This window comes from Gymnogyps californianus, chromosome 19 (genome assembly GCF_018139145.2).
Source record: "Gymnogyps californianus isolate 813 chromosome 19, ASM1813914v2, whole genome shotgun sequence".
Lineage (NCBI taxonomy): Eukaryota > Metazoa > Chordata > Aves > Accipitriformes > Cathartidae > Gymnogyps > Gymnogyps californianus.
The window spans coordinates 823,864-841,437 of NC_059489.1; the positions used below are offsets into that span (position 1 = coordinate 823,864).

The 17,574-nt window shown below is 46.6% G+C and overlaps 1 protein-coding gene across 1 annotated transcript; it reads left to right on the forward strand.

The window, feature by feature from the left end:
• The first annotated feature begins 3,902 nt into the window (after window positions 1-3,902).
• Window positions 3,903-17,416, forward strand: CCDC40 (coiled-coil domain containing 40). The gene is made up of 20 exons (XM_050908642.1): window positions 3,903-3,974; window positions 4,310-4,429; window positions 5,149-5,265; window positions 5,673-5,844; window positions 6,045-6,202; window positions 6,726-6,809; window positions 6,898-7,117; window positions 7,964-8,121; window positions 8,977-9,099; window positions 9,489-9,610; window positions 10,356-10,599; window positions 10,706-10,888; window positions 12,203-12,448; window positions 13,217-13,430; window positions 13,982-14,151; window positions 14,275-14,366; window positions 14,967-15,087; window positions 15,764-15,952; window positions 16,202-16,360; window positions 17,139-17,416. The coding sequence occupies exons 1-20, from the start codon at window positions 3,903-3,905 to the stop codon at window positions 17,397-17,399; spliced, it is 3,225 nt and encodes a 1,074-aa protein (XP_050764599.1). The 3' UTR covers window positions 17,400-17,416.
• The last annotated feature ends 158 nt before the right edge of the window (window positions 17,417-17,574 follow it).

The window sequence follows — 17,574 nt, forward strand, 5'->3', positions numbered from 1 at the left end:
ACTGGACCTCTGAAGGTCATCTAGTCTACTCGTACAACCCCAAAAGTCTCTGAAATCAGCTTGTGAATGTGCCTCTCCTTCCCAGAAGACAGGAGTTCATACTACACAAGCCAGCAAGTAACAAAAAGACCAAATCTGCAGGGTTTGCTCTATTCTGAGCCCTCTTCTGTGTGGGACAACGTCTGCACACACGGTCCGTGGGGCCTGGCTCGTGAGGAGAAGCAGGTATTGCTGCTGCCTCTTGTGCGGGCTTGGGAACACAGGCGGGAACTGTCCTACAGCTAAGTCAGCATTAAATTAGCGCCATTCAAAAAAATGTATTTTTCACATTAATTTTCTATTTATCCTCTGATCTAAAGGGATTCTTTTCAATGTGTCAGAGACAACCCAGCTCTCCAGAAGCTGAAGCACTGAATTAGCCGATAAGCTCTTGCTGAGTGCCAATATTTGTTAAGCACACATACATTTTCTTCTCCCACACATCAACTGTCGCCACTAAAAATCTTTGCTACAGCTACCGAGTCTGTTCGCGCAGCCCCTGGCTGCTCGCCCAGTCAATGCCAGCACTTCTCAGCTACATGAGATCTCAGAAGCGTGCTGGGAAGCCAACTCCTGAAATCACCCCAGGAGCCTCTTCACAAGAGCCTGACCAGTTCCAGCCAGCAGCATTTCAAATAACACCGGCTGCTCGCCTCCCTTAGAAATGCCCTTCCCCTTCTCACAAACCGACCAACAACAAAATCCTGTTTGGCTTGGCAGATCGCACCCTCACCTTGGCAGACGCTGCTGGACCAAATGTTGCTGCCTCCGGTTGCACAAGATTCCTGTATTCTGGCGAAGGAGGGCAATGCAGGGCTCCCGCACGGGCTGACACAGGCTCCAGCACATTACTCCTGGTCTGTGCAGCACACGCTGACACCGGGGCAGTTCACGGGCACGCGAGGCAACAAGGCTTCTCTCACAAATAAGTTTAGCCTATAGAGGCATATGACAGCCTGTGCTTTGGGGTCGGCTGGAGCCGACAAGTCACACTGCTGAGCACTTTGTGCCTGGCAGCGGGTCTTGTGGCTCCAAGGGCAAATCTGCTGTGCAAGAGTTCAGTAGCTTTACAGGCAAAATAAGCCGAGCTACAGGGCTCTTGAAGCGAAACATGAGACCTACAGCATGTCTGGGCACAGAGGAGAAACACGAGCTGTCAAACATCGGCACCAAATTTAAGTATGAAATGCCTTGAGTAAGAAAAACGCAACAGGCTTTTTTTTCTTTTCTTGCCCTTAATAACTTAAATTTGATTTTACATATTTAAGGAGTACAGAGTCACTGCACTGTGGAGTTCTCAAACACCGCAGAAGTCCCTGCCTCCTCCTCCCCTTGGGAAAAGCAAATGCCGGGTTTGCATCTCTGGTAGCTCAAGCACAGGTTAGAGTGCGCTGGAAGGCAGAGTGACCGGAGACGGAGTACAGGAGCCTGGGAGTCAGGACTCACAGCTTCTTTCCAGTCCTCTGACTGGATTTTCTGTGCAATTCTCAGCTAGTCACTCACTTGATTTATATTTCTCTATGTATACATGAGAGCCCTTGTAACGACCTTCCCTTTGTATTGCAATACCTCTATGTTGGGGGGGGGGGGGGGGGGGGGGGGGGGGGGGGGGGGGGGGGGGAAGCTTTAAAAACTACTAGCTATTAGCTGGAGCTATTTAAGATGACCTAGCCAAATCAAGGAAAAAAGTTTACCATAGGGATCCATTCTGAAGTCATCCCATTTCGTGGGGAGAATTATGTAGGTCACCAGAAAGCCTTTCATTCCTGACCTGCCGGTGCAGCAGTGGCACGCAGAGTACAGAGTAAAGCAAAAGTAACAGCAGTCACCAGCGAAGCCTGAAATCCTGACACTCACACAACTCCAATTCCAGTCACTTCAGTGGAACAGATTTCGCTCAGATGCATCTCAGCTGAGACGGTAAAAAAGGGACAGCAGACTAAATACTGCAAGTTGGTGACTCAGAGATAAAAAGGGAAACGAAATGCTACCATCGGAGCCTGCCTGCTGCTCCCAGCCACACCTGCTTAGGCATAAAAAAGCAAACAAAAAGCTTACCACCCCTCCGGCACTGAAAGTCAAACTACCACACACGCTTCAGCGCTGAGAAATTATTTGTGCCATATGTCCCTCTATCCCAAGATTAAACATCATTTCATATTACTTAACTGCAGTGCTTCTGCAGCAGGTAACACTTTTATGGCTTTTTACTTCCAACGTCCTGCAGCCGTGGCCTGATAACGCTCACAGTACTAGATCCCTAAATATCAGCAGCTAAAAAATCCCAGGAACCCGATTTCACAGCTGAACTGATGAACTAATTGCGAAGTCTTTTCTTAATATGACAGACATCAGACCACGCGTCTCTGCCACTCTGACACTTTGAAATAGTCTCCTTTTCACCCTGCCACAGGCAGAGCCGTGCCCCCCTCCCTTCTTGCCTGCTGGACAGAGAAAGCAACGCTCTGCCCCATCCTGGCTCTCCAGCTTTACGCCAAGCACACAACGAGACATACAGAATAAACCCAGATATTCAGCAAATCCAACACAGAAGAGAAGCAGCTTTCAGAGACTTCTCTGCTTTTACCCGAGTTATCACCAGAACGAGCTCCTCTAAGCCTACAAACCTAGAGGCGGCTTCTACAAAAGAAGCAGCAAGCCCGACATCTTTACCCTGAGCTGTCCTGGTCTTAACATTTCTACTGTTTTCTCTTAAAAGACCTTTCATTTTTATTACTTCCTATTCAGAGTGGCAACTAAGAACATAATACCTTTGCAAGACAAGCTACCAGTCCGAGAACAGAAAAGATGAGCCAGACCTCAGAGAGGAAGAAGCAGAGTTATTTTACAGAGCGTCAGCAACACAGCGAGCAATATATCAACACGTAATCCCTGCCCTGGAGCGCCCGAAGGCCATACATCAAATAATTGCCAAGGATCCCGACCATCCATCTTCACGTCTCCGCTGATAACAGAACTCAGCAAACGAAGAGGTAGATATTGGGGTAATTTGAGAGAAGACCACCTCCCCCAAAGTAAGGAGATCATAAAAATACCCCAAGGTCTACAGAGCCACTCCAAAATAGCAGAAGATGAAGTTTGAGAACTGTTTCGCATTCCGCTTTCTGCCAGCCCCGAGCCGGCAGCCCACCGACCGCCTCGGGGGCTCGGAAGGCGGCAGCGGTGGCGGGGGGTGTGGGGGGGCGCGTAGGAAAGGAAGACAAAGAGTGGGATAAAAAAATGGATGCATCACCAGGGTGCTGGGCAGGATACCCGGGTGCTTCATCCCCGGGCATGAACCCGTGTGACAGTGACACGCGTGACGAGCAGCCGGCCCAGGGACCCGGGTGGGCACGGGCAGCCGCTGGCAGAGGTCAGCCGGGCCCCCGCTACCGCCCACCGCAGCCCAGAGGCACGGCCCCGGCCCGGCCCGGCCCCGCCGCACGGAGCCGGCGTTACACACCGCTCAACGCGTCCGTGGCGACCGACACCCCGCGCGGTCCCGGCGCTTTTACCGGCAAAGACGAACCCGGGGAAACTTCTGGCGGCTGCACCAACCGGCCCGGCCCCGGGCGGGCTCCGAACCGCCGTCCCCCCGCGCCCCCACCGGGCCCTTGCGCGGGGGCCGCTGCCGCCGCCCCGCCCCGCTCCGCCCGGTTCGGAGGGGGTGTGTCCGCCCGGCGGCCCCGCCCCGCCCCGCCCGCCGCCGGCGCGACCCGGGGCTGCCCGGTAGCCGCCTCAGGCAGGGTCGCCTCCGTGAAGGAAGGGTAAAGGGGGATCTCCCCCCCCCCCCCAGCACACCCCGCCCGGACTCCGGCCCTCGGTGCCGTTACCTGCTGCCCCGCACCGGGGCTGGCGCGGCCATGGCGGCCGGGACGCCGCGGGCCTCCCCCGGGCCCGGCGGGCAGCGGCGGGCTGAGGTAGTGTGGCCCGAGGTAATGCGTCCCGAGCTTCCCCCCCCCACCCCGGCATGGGCTGAGGTGGTGCGGTCCGAGCTCCCCCTCGCGGGCTGAAGTGGTGCGGCCCGCAGCGCTCACGTGACCAGGTGTTGACGCGTCACCTGGCAACGGGAAGATGGTGCCGCCGCCGCCGGCGGGTGAGTGCGGGCCCGGTACCGCGGCCGGGCGTCTACCGCGGCCTGGCACCGCCCGGCCTCCCCGGTCCCGTATGTGCTTGTGCCCAGCCCCGCGGCGGAGGGGCCGGCCTGCAGACGGCGGGCCCCGGGGAGCCCCCGGTACTCACTCTCTCCTGCGGCACGCTCTGGTTGCAGGCACAGGCCAGCCCTAGCACCATGGAGGAGGCCCCCGGTGCTGCAGCAGAGGGATCTGGGGTGGAATTCGGCTCCACTGAGCGGGATGTAGTCAGAGTTCCGTCGCATCTTGCTACGGAGGTGATTTCCTTTGAAACGTTTGTGGGTCACTGTGGGTTCCCATGGGTTCCTTACAGAGCGACGTCTTCATGGAAGCAGTTTCAATAGGGAGAAGTAAAACAAGCGAGCAATTACTGCAGTCTTGCCCTGCATATTTAAAAAAGCCACTAGAAAGTAAATTTAGTTACAGTCCTGTGTGTCAGCAGCATCTAGAAGTATGTGTTTCTCACTCAGTTCTTAGCCAGTGCATTTCTGCTGTAGGCACTTTAAAAAGGAGGTTATCCACATTTCATAGGTGCACATACTCGGGCTCTTTTTTTGAGGTTTGTTGGTGATAAGGTTTTTTTCTTCCATTGGTACTGCGCAATATTTGAATTTGGCAAATGGTGATGTAGGATAAAACAGTGTCTCTTTAGAAAGAAAGAAGAGAATAATTTGGCTATGTGTAGTGCAAGCTGGAAGACTTTCTTTAATAAATCCCTAATGGCATTTTTCTTTAAATACATGTGAGCTAGAAACACATGTGAAATTAAAAGTGGTACATAGAATTTTTGTCAGGATCTTTACTATCTTAATGCTAGCTGGGTGACTGTTTTTGTGAATGAGATTAAACTTCTAAATTAAACTTCTGTGCCCTGTGACAAAAAGCAGTTGTTGCAATACTGTAGCATTAACATTAAACAAAGTACACAACCGGTTATAACGCTGCTGTTCTGCTTTTTGCCTGTACTTTGTGCTAGGCAATAGAGGCAGAGAATGGGAACGACAATGAAGAGGAGGAGTCTGTTCCTCTGGAGGACCAAGAAGAGACATTTCCCCCAGCAGAAAGAGGAGTCCCTGGAGCTACAGAGCTGTTGGTTGGTTCTGCAGAAGTGAGACACATATATTAGTATATATAATCTTATTCACAGAATGTATGACCAGTATTTGTAACTTGAAATTCTCCTGGTGCAGTTTTATTGCTGCAAACACAAAACCAATCAGAATTGGAACAGAGAGAAGCTAACTGGTCAAGCACGAAGTATACAAAAACTCTGACAAAACTGGAAAGGTTCCTTTGTTGTGCTGTGTATGTGTAAAGTTTTTTTTTTATCGGGAGTGACACACCTTTGCCAGTATCTCTGTGTGCTGATTTTAGAACAAGGCCCTCTTGTTGATTCTTTGTCTGCATTGTTCATGTCTCATGATGACAAAAATAAGCAGATTTTTAGGGGAAAATGGAGTTAGATTGAAAAGCTGTTTCAGGTGATGGATTTTGTTTCAGGAAAAATCTCCTGAGACTTTCTCGGACAAAGTAGAACTTGAGAGTTGTCCACCTGAATTGGGTGACATGGAGCAGCCAGTAACAGAGAGAGGAAACCCTTCCCACGCATCTTCAGGAGCTCCTCTGCAGGCATCTGCATTGTCGGTGGAGTTGAACAGCTGCACAGAGTCAGGTATCATTCAGTTCCTTATTAACAGTACAAAACTTGATACCATCTCTCAAGCACAGTTTCTAGTTTTCTGCCTTTCTGATCATTGTTAATCCAACTGGAGGCATAATACTATGAAAGATAAGCCTTTTTCTTGATGGTTTTTTTTTGGGGGGGTGGGTGGGGTCCAGGTAACGTTGAAGAACCCATTTCTCTCTATTCAGAGTCTGCCTTTGAGCAATTCGGTCAGCTTACTAGTGAGCATGGTGACCAAAGATGGGAAGAGGAACGCCAGCAGCATGGAGCTGAGGAACATGAAATAAGCAGAAGAAGTGAGGAAACCGTAGAAGAAACAGAACTGGTTGTCTTGGATCCAGAACATGTGAGAAGTCCTCAAATCTTGTCGTTCTTCTTTGCAGACTTGATATTTTCATTTGTATAAAACGTGCGAGGTAAATTGTAGGCAGTGGCTTAGCTGTATGCTAAAACTACATGTTTAAAAATCGCTTTTCCAAAAGTACTAACTCCTGAATGTGTCTGCTGCCTCAATGTGAACACCAAAGTTGCAGGTTCAGAAGTGAGCAACATAGTGGGCAAATCTGATACTCTTCAGTACTCCTGAGAGAGAAGTACTTGCAGCAAGAGTGAGTGGATGGGTTCTCAGATGCAGCTCTTCCAATATGTTTCTGACTTCCAAATATTCTCAGTAGTCACTTTCTGATGTCAACAAATACCCACTATGTAAGTCTTCTCACTTGCTACAATGAGCGTAGCTAAAATAAGAATGCAAGTGTCTATGGCAGAAAATAAGATGTTTTATTTAACAGTGGGAGTAGCAGTAAGGTTTCTTTGTAATTTATTTACGCAAGCATGTTAAAGTTTATCAATGTCATACTTCTTTACAGCCTCTGATGAGAAGATTCCAGGCTGCCCTGAAGAATTACCTTACTAAGCAGATTGAAAAAGTGAACCTAGAGCTTCAGGAACTGGTATACGGCATTCTTTCTTTGCCTTCCCACAGCAGCCTTTCCCTGTCCAAGCTGAAGTGAGATAGCTCATTTCCTCTTGTGTTTGCAGAGGACAGCAACGAAGAAGGGCAAAGTACAGAGAGAAGAGCTCGGGGTGATTCTTTACGGAGCGCAGCAGCAGCTGGCCCATCTGCAGACGGAACTGGAGAAGAGCCACGACCGCCGTTCTCAGATGGCCACAGTGCGTCGGCAGCTGGAAGAGGAACTGGAGGGCCTCAGGCTTACTTACAAGAAAATGTGTCAGAACACAGACGATGAACGGAAGAAAGGTGACTGAGGCAGTCCTTGCAATATTTCCTAATTCTAGTACTGCGTGGAGAAAGGAATTTGAATATAAAGTCAAGCATTAGATTGAAAAATACAGTAAAATTAATCAGGAATAAGGCACTCATTGAAAAGTTTCACAGATATTCCTGGTTGCCATATAATTTCTGTTGTTTCTAAGACCATGTTGCTACGTTGTACTTCTAAGAAGGTCTTTAGGACTAAAACTGTTCCTGGCAGGTAGGCTGTTCTGTGACTTAGAAGAAGGAAAATTCCCATCAGTCTGCTATGTTTGCCTGTGTCTCTGTAAGGGTGTGATGAGATTGCAAAGGTGGTAGGTCCTTAGGGGCATCCAGGAGTGTGAGAGCAGCACCCATGTGGCAGCCCATTCCAGCCAAAGAAACGGACTTGACTCATTCTTTTTGTATTGCAGGCGTTTGGATAGGAAACAGTAAAACAATTTCAATGGCAAGGATAGCTAAGCATTAAAATAAATTGCCTAGAAAGTTTTTGCAGGTTATTGAAAAAAGTAGAGAAGCATTCAACAGACTGAGAAAGAGACAGTTTTGTTTTGGGACAGAGGAGTGGATTCACAGCCTCCTGAGGCCTCTTTGGTTTCCTGGGATGCTGTGTGCTGGGAATCAAGGAATTGCTTACCAAGATTTTTAGTTTTGCTTGTGGAGCTATACTCCAAAGCTGATGTAAATTCTCATTTCAGGGAGGGCTGATTTAGCCGCTATGTGTGCGAGTTTTGCTTTGGGTGCTTCTATATTTCTTTCTCTTTTATCTCTGTTTAAAATGTGTCCTACAAACGTAATTTTCTGTAAATATTTTTCCTCCTGCCTCCCCAGTTTCTGCAATGCAGACCCAGGTTGAAAACCTGGCCTTGCATCTCTTCTACATGCAGAATATGGACCAGGATATGCGTCATAATATTTTACTAATGAAACAGTCGACAAAGAAGGCTGAGGCAGAGAAGGTTCAGGCTGAGGTGGAAAAGAAAAAACAGGTATCAAGTAAAACTGTCTTGTTTAAAATAATTAAATACAGATGTCAGTTAGTGGTGAGTCTTGGAGGACATGCTGCCTTGTCAGAAAGAAGGCTATAGTGACTGAATCATGGAAGATGTGTGGGGATACTTTTCCCAAATAATTGGGGGGGAAAAAAAAAATACAGGCTTTTCTAAAAATGAGAAGAATCCCCACCCCCAAGATAGCAGCATGTACTGCCCAAAGGTTTTCCACAAGCCTTATAATAGTAAATCACTCTTCACTCAAGCAAAGGGGGTTTGGGGGCAGAAAGATATCTAGTGAAGAAGTATCATATGTTCAAGTCTTGAGAATTATTCTGGGTCACAATGAGTTTCACAATGAAGAACGAACTTTGAAAATGAACTGAGCTGGCTGGTGTGCTGGAGCTCCCTCTGCTGCCTTCTGCTTGCAGCAGGACACAGGCTGATTATTATTAATGCAGAATTGCATGCAAACAGTTGAAATCAAATGGATTTACACGTTTTTTAACAAAGGATTTTAAAACATAAAGTATTAAGATTCCCAGCTGCCGGAGAGGTGGCACAATATAATCCATGCTGACAGGAATGAATGCTGCTTCAGATCTGAAGTATCAATTTACTACTGCAAATGGAATAATAAAAAATCAGCAAAGAAGGTTTCGTTCTCTTGAAAGTTGTCACTGCTGCATTCATGAGTCATTTGTATACAAATGGAAAAGTTTCAGTAGGAATCAAATCTAATCCAGTTGCCAATTTAATTCCTTTTCTAGCCTATGTTATTCTTGTAGAATATAGTTGGTTAAGACTGAGATTATATTACTCATCCTGAACTGTTTGGCTCTGACTCTTTAGGATCTTCTACTAGACCGCTTAACGAGAAAAGCCTATGAACTACAAGAACAGATTGCTCTGTTTGAAGCTCAGTTTGTGGCCCAGGCAGAGGACACAAAAGTAACTCGGCAAGCAGTAAATGAGGTAGGAGGGTGCTTTTTTCACTTCTAGTTAATATTTCCTTCTGGAAGGACTGACCGCTTTGGCTCATGCTCACGTGGTATGTACAATGTAGGCCAGAGTTCTATGGCTCCTTCCTGTTTGGAGGAATGAAGACTTCTTTTTTTTTTTTTTTTTTCTTCCTTTGTCCTTAAGAATTGCCTGTAAATCACTTCCTCCCCCACCTTCTCGGAATTTTTTTTCTTTCAGACCTATGCTCTGTGGTCTGGTGTGACAATAAACCAGACACATGTTAGTTGAAGCTGTTCCTGCCCAGCATATTATGAACAGAAAAAAAATATTACACTGTAACATGAATTTGGTTTTTCAGCACAGTATAGATTCATCCTGTCTACTAACTCTCCCTTCCCTAGGCTTCTATGGAGGTACAGGCTATTAACATGGAGAAAAAGCGATTGATGAGCCACTGGAATAGCAGCTTGGCTGGAATGAAGCAAAGAGATGAGGCCTATATTGCCACGCAAGAGTTGCTGAGGTATGGTATCTGAAAACAGGCTCAGGAGAGACCTCAAATAATTTGGATAGGAGGGATTCTAAAAGGGGCAGTATGTCTTCTGACAAGTTTATTACTGTATGTGCAGGATATGTCGGGCAGAACAGGTCTGCTGCTCTAAAGCACATAATAAGGTTAAAGGATAAGAAGCACAGTTCTTTGTTACTATTTTCTTTATCCAAAACACAACTTTCCCTCGAAAATGTGTGGGGTTTTTAAAGCTGTTTAGAGTTTTGCTATTCATATTTTATTCCTTTAAAAGAGTTCCTTCATCTTTGCAACATCTCTCAATCCAAAGAGCTAGACATCAAGGAGGATTTATCTATCACTTTTGGTTAGTGTTTTGTGATGCCTTTTGAAATCTTCAGGAAAACCTTCCTATTGTTGCTAAAGGAAGTGTTTATTTGGTCTGGGGTCTTAAAGCTTGACTGATTCTCTGAGAACAAACAATATGCTTTTATATAGTGGCATCCTGGTAAGAATGGGGGGATGGGGACAGGACTGAAAGAAGGAATTAATTTTCCTACATACATTTCCTTTTAAATCTTAATGTCTCCATCCATCTTCTGATGACTCTGCACTGTCACAGCAGACGAGCCTTTATAAAGACCTTCCTTCTTGGTCAGTTGTTGCTGCAATAGCATCTTTGAAAAGAGGAATTTGTAGATGAGCATTCAGCACATGAGTCAATCCCTATGATGATATTCCATCCTCTTTGCCTCTCCAGCAAGTACAGGCATGACCTCAAGTCCCTAGAAACAGACATCCATGGCTGCAGAAAGTCGATCAGGAAGGAGGAGGAGAAGAATGAGTTGCTTGTCACCATCCTGAACCGTTCACAGAACGATGCCAACATGACAAAGAAACTGATTGCCCAGTGCCTTTCAAGGCAGGAGGCCTTGAAGGTTGAATCTGGCACCTACGCTCGCGTTCTCCATGAGACAGAGCAGGCCCTCAACAGGACCAAGATGGTGAGGAGTTACTTGGAAAAAGAATCCTTTCAAATTGGACATGGATATTTAATCCCCTTCCCCGAACAGTTGTAGTGATCCTGTTTGTGTCTTCCCTACTTTTTAGGATCAAGCCGCTCGTCTGAATGAGTTGCTGTCCATCAGTAAGGATATAGAGAAAGGAACTGCTGCCAAAGAGCAGATGGAGAATGAAATCGTGGCAAAGCTTCAGGACCAGATGATGTCCAGCAAAGCCACAAAGCACTTCTCACAGCTGGCTGCAAAACTTCACAGGAGAAAAACGGATCTGGTATGGTGTCTCTTCTGTTTGGGAGGGCAGAGGAAGGAAATGGCGTAGAGCAGTGTTTCTCAAGTGTGTTTTGTCAGTGTCTTCTGGTTTTCAGACCTGCAATTGAAGGTCTGCTGAGTTTGTGACTCCAATTTGGTTCTTCCAGTGATCTTATCGCAGAATTCTGGTGTATGCGAGAGAGTTTGGCCGATAAGGCCTGACACATAACATACCATTCTTTCTTTACTTAAAAAATGGGGCAGAATGATGGATCCTGGGAGTATTTACTATAAAGTATTACCAGTTCTTATGTATTGGAGGAAGACAGTGGATATGTGGTACTTCTATACTCCACATTAAGCTAACTTATATCTCTGTACTGCATTACGGAATGTGATACAGGCATGCTCTCACTTTCTAAGTAAGGATTACAGTCCAAGGAACAGTCAAACCAGACCCACAGTTCTTTATGGCATGATAAGTTGCTCTCTTTGGGAGTGTATAACCGGTACAGATAGAGAAGCTGGAAGATTCAGCATAGTATTTGTCGTATCGAGTTGTGTGGGCTGGCACTAACGCAACGCGCTCACACCTCTGTATTTCCATGGGTTACTTCAGCCTCTCCCTGGGTTTTTTTTAAATCAGGTGCATACCTTAAGTAACTGGAAGACTGCCAGGGTTGGATTCCGTTGTGAGAAAGGCCCCTCCACCCCGCTTTCCGACAGATACACAAACAAGTGGATACTCCGCATTGACTCCTATTAGCATCTGTGTGGCACAGTTGAATATAGCGCAGAGACTACGGACTTGGAAAAGAGCAAATTGGAACCTCGCGCAGCATGGTCCAGGCTGTGCAGAAGTAGCAGACAGGCTCTTGAAAGTTACCCGGCTGCATTCGTACTGCACGCAAACAAAAGGCATACCCACGCTTTCTGGCTAGTACAGTTGTTGTTAGGGAAGGGAGGCATTTGTCAGGTATGGTGGAGAAGGTACAATACAGTAATGTCCTACTCCTGTTAGCCAGGTAACTAGAGACACCCGGGCAGGGAAGATAATTGCAGAAGTGATGAGTGTGGTCTCGTAAAGGATTTTGGGATGTTTAGGCTCCTTAATGCTTTTCAACAGCCTTATGGCAGAGGTAAATATTGCTATCTCCTGTCAACAGATGGAGAAACAAAGTTACAGAGAGGGTAAGTAGCTTGCTTACAGCTTGTAGCACAGACTTGGGACTAGCATCTAAATCCCCTGATTCCTGTGCTTTGGTAAGTAGGCATTACACATCAGTGAGTTGTTGTTGGTGACAGTAATTTGTTTTCTGTCTGTTGATATTCCTAGGAGCTGCATTTTTCCAAGGTTGAGAATGATATGGCCCAGGTTATTCTGAATGCAACTCATACCAACTGCAGGCTGACAATTCTCCAGAAAACACTTTGTGAGCTGGACAAGGAAAGAAAAAATATCCATGATCTGATCAGCCACAAGGAAAGTGAGATTGCAAAGTGCAATCTCCTGACCGAGAACAAGCAAGGGGTCATCAGCCAGTACAACAAGAGGTTGGAGATGATTCTTTCTCAGCAGGGGGTACGTATGTTTACATTTCAATCCCAAACTTGATTTTATTCTTTGTGGTGACCACAGATGCTCTTGATAAATGTAACTGCATAAGTGCTGGATAGTTAAAACTTTCAGGCATCAGTATTGTGATTTAAAAGCTGCACTAGTTAATGTAAATGTTTATGTTTGTCAAACAGCTCTTAATGCACGTGAGGAGGAGCTGGCATTAGGGAATTGTGAAATGAGGGTGTGCCTAGCACAGATTTCTGCAGGGAGTTGTCTACACCTGATGAAAATGTTGAATGACATCAATACTCTGGGAGTAAATAGAATCTCATTATAAAATCTGTAAAGACTGACGAGGGGAGAATGGAGCAGGCAGAGTGATTTAAGTCGCTTGATGGTTGGCCCCATTCAGATGATACCCAGATCTGTCCCTAGCACCGTGAGCTGTAAGACCGTTACGGATACCGGTGCAAAAATGAGTACTGTGGTGTACGCTTCACAGACTTTGGAATGTCCAGATGTACCTGTTGTAAGAAATGAGGATGCCCTTTCGCCAGAGTCTGAGAACCTCTCAGGCTTCTGTCGCATTTATTCCTGCGAGGTCAGGAATTATTAGTCCCATCCAGCTCATGGCAAATGGAGGCAGAAGGTAACTAACTGACAAAATAACAGTACAGCTGAAGTATTTAGTAGGTATCTCAGCAGCTGGACTGGCCTTCTGCAATGACACTATAAAAAAGTGCTCCAGTAGCTTCTGCCTAATTAATCCCAAACCTTGCCCTCATACAGGGGCAAGAATTGGGACCATTGGAAATTGAGATCAACAAGCTGACCAAGCAGACAGAAGAATATAATTCTGAGGTGATGACACTACAGAAGTACTGGCTCAATCTGCAGAAAGAGCTGGTCAAGTTAACACACGAACGGGAGGAACAAATAGCCTCCTTGGATATGTTAAAGAAACAGATCACCATAATGCAGCAGAAGAAAGTGCGCACTGAAAGTAAGTCATTCCCTAACTCTTTTTGAAAATGTTCATCCATGAATGGAGAAAAAAGGGAGCGAAGGCTCACAGCCGGGTAATGCTAGACCTTCACCAAAGAATGCCCTCAGTGCTCCTATATATGTGTGAGCAATAATGCAGATGGCCCCAGTACTATACTCTGGGGCTAAGAGCCAGGCACCTTCTGCTGTTTCGCGGGTCCTTCTTTCCTATAACGACTGATCCTGCTGTCTTAACTGACACAGTCGAACCCTAAGTGATCATGTCACGTGTTATGCTTCTTAAATAAAGTTTGCAAGTAGTTGGTAGGTAAATGTTCCCACCAACAATAGCACTTTCCTTGGCCAAAACTAACTCTTTTCCACAGTAGTCTCCTTCAAAACCTTATTTGATTTTTGGGCTTGTGAAAAAATGTTTTGGCTGGGTATGTGGGACACGGGTGGCTCCACATGCAGCGCTGCCTGGTCTAATAGCAGTTTGTCACTCCTTGCCTGTATTCAACCCAGTGCTCGTGGGAATTTTAAGACTTTTTTTTTTCTGTCCACCTGCAGATGAAATTCAGCAGGAAACAAAAGAACAGAAAGACATTGAACGTCACATGAGGAACATGTCAAATGACTTGATAAAGTTGAATGTGTTGATCAACAAGAACAACAACAGCTTCGAGGAGCTGCAATATGGCAACATTATCACAGAGAACGAGTTTGTACGCTCTCTCAAGGTACGGAGGCTTGACATCTCATTTCCAGGTCTCAACCTCCCATGCAGATCAGAGGCAAACGATGATCCTGTAAATCTTTCTCGGTCTGACAATGTTGTGTTGGTTTATGCTTCCCAAATCTAGGCAGCAGAAAAAGAATCAGTTGAGATGCAGGAGAGGCACAGTCAATTGACTGAGGAGAAGGAAAGACTCCTAAACAGCCTGGTGGAAGCAGAGTAGGTACCAGAGAGATTCTTGCTTTGTGCCACAGTCTTTGAACTTTTGTAGATGTGTCCATGTTACCTGTCTTCTCCAGTCATCAAACTGAACCAGCACCAGCAAATGTGCTTCTGTCCTTCTTGGAGCAGATGAAAGGAGTTTAATGAATTTTTGAAACACAGAAACGGAAAGGTGCCGTCTCTGGAACCAGCAAGAGCTGAGAGGATGTTGGCTTTAACAATTCCAGCATGCTTGCTTGTGCTGGGTGTTGCCAAGATCTGTATGGGAAGACTCTGCATGCTATCTCCTCTGCCGGTAACTCAGAGCGAGTGTGCTGCACCGGGCAATTAATTGGGGTCCCTCAGCCCCCCGTCAGTCTGGGCTTCCTTGTTTTTTACAGTCATTGTGCCATTTTCTAAATTGCGGAGCTTCCCGTCTGATTTCACACTGCTCTGTTGCTGCCCTGTTACATGTCCCGTATGCGAATTCTTAGTTTCTGCTGAACCATTCAGCTCTGTGTTCCGAATCGATCTCGGGAGTGTGCTGCCGCTGATGCACAAAGAGAGCGTCCTCTCTGCCATTTACAAAGGCGCTACTTTCCTTTTCTGTCATTGAAGGCATCAAATCATGCTATGGGAGAAGAAGATCCAGCTGACAAAAGAGATGCGTGCAGCGGTGGATTCTGAGACGGGACAAGGCGACATCCAAGCCATGAGAACAGAGATTCATAGGATGCAAGTAAGCCACTGGGAAAGAGGACTGAGGAGGGGAAGCTGCACACAACTTATTCAGCTTTGGAGTTGCTGAAACATAAGGCAGGGGATGAGAAACAGGCTGGAGAAGTAGCATCTTCAAGGCCATAGCAGTATTGGAAATCTTACCGCCCCGCAGCTAGACTGAATTAAATACGTCCAGCATGCGTGCACTTTATGCATTCCTTGTGCATGCTATGTAATAGGCTGCAGCAGAATCTAGATAAACCCGAGAAATCTATTTAAAATGTAATATGTCTGCCACCTCATTCTGTGACCCCAATTTATAAACAAAGAAATGTTGATTACTAAATATTGCGTCATCTTAATCACTGGTTAGGGAAGTCTTCTATCTTCTGGCAAAGCAACTCTTCCCTTTCATTCTCGGGATACTTCTGCTCTTCTGCTTTTGCTGTTGCTAATGAGTTCCAGTGAAACATTTTGAAGATTACTTTAGACGAGTTGATAATCCAGCCCTCTGCCCTCCAGACCCACACAGGGCAAACCAGGTGTGGATTTAGAGCAACTTTGGCTTGCCAAGGCTCACGTGTCACGTGTGTCTGGTTTATGTTGATGGGATGTGCCACACAGAAGACTTCAGTTAGGTGCCATTCATAAACATTCGTTATTTTCAGCCTATTTTATATCTTGACAAATGGCAGGTCCGCTATGGCCAGCTGATGAAGCAGCAGGAGAAGATGATTCGTGATATGGAGGCATCTGTTTCTCGTAGAGAGGCAATAGCAATTTATGGAGAGGGTCAGAACAAAACAGATAAGAAACGTATCACCAAGAGCGACTTCCACCGCAAGAGACTGGAGCTGAGAAAGAAGATCAGCGAAACCCAGAAGGTGAGCAAGTAAAGCAGGGCTGCAGGAGTTCACGTAGCCTGTGCTCGCCTTGTAGTGAGCACCAGCGCGCGCTTAGCACAGACACACGGGGTGTCGGTACACAGACCCTGCACGGGTACCGCACTGCACAGGGGACAGGCTTTGGACATTCGTTAAAGAAAATTAAAAAAAGAGTTCTGGGAAGATGGCTGGGAATTCAGCTGAACTGAAAAACCAGAATCTGCCATTTCTTTCTCTTCCATTTACTAGAACGCTCAAGACTGCCACAAAACCATCCTGGAGCTGGAGAGCACCCAAGCGTCCCTTAGTGCCACCTTCTCGGAAAAGCAGCAAGCGTTGCGCAGACTGCAGGCTGAGTCCGATGGCCTCGATTCGGACGCAGAATGTCTTCGGAACGAGAAACGATGGGTGAGCGCCTCCGCTTCCTTGCGGCATGTGAGCCAAATGGAACCTGCTGCTTTCTTCTGTTACCAGCTCCCTGTCTCTTTGTCTCACCACCATCCCGAACTGGGCGGGCTTGGCATGTAATTTTAGCAACGCTTTGAGTTAACTGAGCACGTTTTGAGGGCTCATAGTGGTCCTGAATTGATGCTGCAGTCGTACTCTTAGCGAGGCAGCATTCACCTGGAAACATCAGCCTGAAGGATGTCGTTTGTATCTTGAAAAGATCTAGTAACTATCCTTTGTAAGCGCTAGCTGGCTGCTCATAAGTATGTTACAAATTTGAGAGCCGGCTCAAGGTCTTGAATGACCTCCTGCAAAGTTTGTAGGTTGGTGAAACTCTGTCCTGGCAAGGGTTGCCTTGTATGCGCGGGTGTTTCTCCGATTTATGGAATTCTGTGACATCCAACATTTAAAAGTATTTTTTTCTCTTAGTTGACGTGTGGATGTGGCGCTTAGGGACATGGTTTAGTGGTGGACTTGGCACTGTTGGGTTTACGGTTGGACGCGATGATCTTAAAGGTCTTTTCCAACCTAAATGGTTCTCTGATTCTATGACTGTACCTCTACCACAGAGGTGGTTTGGCTGTTATAACGGGGACTTCATAGCACTGTCCTTCTTAAGGAGCCCTTCCGTTTCCAAATGTGATGGTTACAGTACCTGTGACACGAATCCTGTCGTTTTCTTAGTTCTTTTCTGTGTGCAGTCTGCTGTCAAAGCAATTGCTGTTGTTGCTTTTCTTAGAACCTTTTGGAGATCGTGGCCTACCAGACACGCCAGAAGCATCTGCAGGCGCTGAAGGAAGGGAAGTACGCTCCCCTGTGCCGCACTGAACAAGCCTGGAGAAACGAGCAGCAGAAGCTGCAGGACCGGCTCCGCAGCATTGATGCTGTTGTCCGCCAGATCCAGCAGGAACATCCTCAGCACCAACGGGCTCTCCAGTGGCTCAGTCAGCGCTTGGAATCCAGGCTGGGCTCGCAGGAGACACAGACAAAATGCGTATAATCATCTGGTCTTGTTCTTCTGGAGGCTTTGTAAATAAAGAAATATTAAAAAAATAAGCACGTGTGGGGTGTAGTATCTATTGAAGACGTAGCATTGCCCATTTTTTTTTGGTTGTTTCTTTTTACGTTTCGCCTTTGCTGCAAAAGGGCGGGTTCGTGGGTTTCCCTGCCCCTCC